The sequence below is a fragment of the Lathyrus oleraceus genome, chromosome 4 (genome assembly GCF_024323335.1).
Source record: "Lathyrus oleraceus cultivar Zhongwan6 chromosome 4, CAAS_Psat_ZW6_1.0, whole genome shotgun sequence".
NCBI classification, from domain to species: domain Eukaryota; kingdom Viridiplantae; phylum Streptophyta; class Magnoliopsida; order Fabales; family Fabaceae; genus Lathyrus; species Lathyrus oleraceus.
The window spans coordinates 64973487-64976559 of record NC_066582.1 but is presented as its reverse complement, the minus strand read 5'-3'; the positions used below and the strand labels follow the sequence as shown (position 1 = coordinate 64976559).

The 3073-nt window shown below is 33.9% G+C and overlaps 1 protein-coding gene across 1 annotated transcript; it reads left to right on the top strand.

Moving 5' to 3' along the window:
- The first annotated feature begins 1100 nt into the window (after window positions 1–1100).
- LOC127136040 (uncharacterized mitochondrial protein AtMg00810-like) lies at window positions 1101–1787 on the top strand. The gene is made up of 2 exons (XM_051062645.1): window positions 1101–1194; window positions 1438–1787. The coding sequence occupies exons 1-2, from the start codon at window positions 1101–1103 to the stop codon at window positions 1785–1787; spliced, it is 444 nt and encodes a 147-aa protein (XP_050918602.1).
- The last annotated feature ends 1286 nt before the right edge of the window (window positions 1788–3073 follow it).

Here is a 3073-nt window from a genome sequence, read left to right as displayed (position 1 = left end):
AAAGAAACAAAGCTCTACATAGACATATTTTTGGTATTTTGGTTAGTAAGTAATGAAAAAAAAGTATGATACAATCAAATATGCTTTTGATCTCTCCTAATGTAAGCCCAATGAGTGAGGGGTAAGGAGGATGCCAAGGTGTGATCCCAAAGCCAATGAAAATGATGAGATAGCATGAGGGATCTTAGAGTCAAAATTGAGGTATTACAAAGGGGTATTGGCATTAGTTTATATTATTAACCGGTTACCAATTCTGGTATTATCCTTTGAATCTCCTCTTCATATTTTGCAGGGAAATTTTTGTGATTTGTCTCATTTAGGGGTATTTGAGTGCGCATGTTTTGTGCATATACAAAATGCTTTTCGTGATAAATTTGATACATGAGTTATTAAGCGTGTCTTCTTGGGATACTCATCAACAAAGAAAGGATATAAATCCTTGTTATACCAACTATCAAGATTATTTGGATGATACTTTTCCTTTGCCTTTTGCAGGTTAAAAATTATCCAGTAACTCAAATTCATCTCCTACTTCATCTAATGCGGACATTGACACCTCTTCTCTTGTTTCATAGAAAAATCCACCAGTACAAATTTAGAAAAAAATACAACCAATATTGATTGTTCTCAAGATGCACCAATTGATATCTCATAAGAACAATAGTTACAGGTTGAGTTTATGTCTCTTATATGTAAAGATGTTTATCATCCCCGTCGATATCCTGTCTGAAATCATGCTCCTCCATCAAAGCTTCAAGACTTTGTTACGTATTAAATATGTCATCCAATATCCAAGTATGTCATATGTCATTGATTCTCCTCAAGTCATGCAGTGTTTCTCTCTGCCATTTATAGTGTACATGAGCCAAAAACTTCTATGAAGCAAATAATCAAGATACTTGGGAAAAGTCTATGCATGAAGAGCTTCAAGATCTGGCATAAAATCAAACTTGGACTATTCTTAAACTTCCCAATGGAAAAAAAAAACTATTGGAAGTCGTTGGGTGTATAAAACAAAGTTTAACTCCAATGACACAGTCAATAGACATAAATCTCATATTTTAGCTCAAGGTTTTACTCAAACACTAGGTGTGTACTATATGGAGAGTTTTGCTCTTGTTGTTAAAATAAACACATTTTTGTGCTTTGCTTTTTACGACTATAAATTGTGGGTGGTCAATGAGTCAGTTAGATGTAAAGAATGCCTTTTTACATGGAGATCTTGAAGAAGATGTATACATTAAGTTACCTCTATGACATCCACAAAGTTCAGATTCTTCGATGGTCTGCAAAATTCACAAATTTATCTATGGTTTAAAATAACCTCCACGTGCATTTCATGCGAAATTGAGTTCTTCTTTTGAAGATTTGGGTTTCTTAACAAGTGTAACATATTCTTAATTATTTGTTCGACATGTCTTAAATGAAACATTGTAGTTCTTGTCTATGTCGATGATCTTATTATTGTTGGAAATAGTAATCATGCTATTTCTCAACTTAAGATCACATTGCAGTCTCGTTTTTTTATCAAAGATCATGACCACTTAAACTACTTTCTTGGAATTGAAATGGAAATTTCTAGCAAAGGTCTATTTCATAACCAACGGAAGTACATTCTTGACTTACTTGAAGATGTTGAGATGATGAATTGTAAGCTGACTCTTACTCTATTGGATAGTAAGTTGAATCTTAACACTAAAAGTACACCTTTACATGATTTGAGTGACTATCAGCGGTTTGTGGGTAAACTTATTTATCTTACCATTTCTAGACCTGAAAAAACTTAGGCAGTAGGTCTTGTTATCCAATTTATGTATTCCCATACAAATTTTCACTTGGGCATTGTCAAGTGCATAATTCATTATCTTAAAGGGTCTATTGGACATGGGATTTTCCTAGTCAATAACAATCACATGTGAATAACTAGTTATAGTGACTCTGATTGGGATGGAAGTGCACTCAATCAAAAATTAACTTTTGGTTATTGTATATTTATTGGTGGTAATGTTGTTTCTTATCGTAGCAAAAACCAATAAGTTATTTCTCGTTCTATTGTTGGAGTTGAATATCGTGCCATGGCATTTAATGCTTGCAAAATGATATGATTCAAGGGTCTCCTTGTTGATCTTGGTTCTCTAACTAGTCTTCCTATGACCCTTTTGTGACAACCAGATTACTATACATATCACAATGAATCTTGTGTTTCATGAAGGAACTATAAGACCCCAATTTTGACCTTAAGATCCCTCATGCCATCTCATTATATGCATTGACATTAGGATCACACCTTGGCATCCTCATTACCCCTCAGTCATTAAGTTTGCATTGGGAGAGATCACCAAGAACCTTTGATTGTATCATACTTCATTTTTCTTTGTTTACTAACTAAAATACCAAAAAATATTTTAATGTATAGTTTGTTGCTTTTGTAGGTAGTGTGTATGCTCACCCATGCTATATCAAGCTCACGTATAGGGTTTGAGACCCTCAATGCAAGGAGTTCAATCAAGAAATGGTTCACTTTGTCTCTAAGCATCATATATGGATCCCCATGATCTTCACATGTTATTTTGATCAAGAAATCATCAAGAGTTTGGAGTTTGTTTGCCTTGGAAACCCTAATTAATCTAGGTATCTTGTGTGACTTCTTCAAAAAGTTTCTTCAACAATTGATCAAATATTTAAAGGTATACTTCAAATTACATCATCTTATGTATATATGATCCTCCATGAGTCCCAAAATTCAACAGAATGTCAAGCTAGCAAGTTGGTTCATGGTGGTTGATCAGAGAAAGTCAACTGGTCAAAACCGGAGTTCCCTAGACCCCATCTCCTACAATTTTTGTCATATGAAAATTATTCCAAGAGAAAAGTTACTCGAAACGACATTCCAAACAACTTTCATGTTGAGGTCAAGAGGTAGTTTTTCTTAGAAAGTCATTTTTTATGGTGACAGATTATAGGTCATTTTTTCTGAACCCTAGTTTGGAGGCCAACTTCCCAAGACCAAAACTTGCTCATTTTATGTCATATGGAAGCCATTAAAAGTGAATGATCAAATTCAAGATGTATA

Coding starts and splice junctions, on each gene's coding strand:
- LOC127136040 (XM_051062645.1), top strand. CDS start 1,101: ATGGAGAGTTTTGCTCTTGTTGTTAAAATAAACACATTTTTGTGCTTT. Junction 1,195..1,437: donor GGTCAATGAGTCAGTTAGAT/GTAAAGAATGCC, acceptor GAAACATTGTAG/TTCTTGTCTATGTCGATGAT.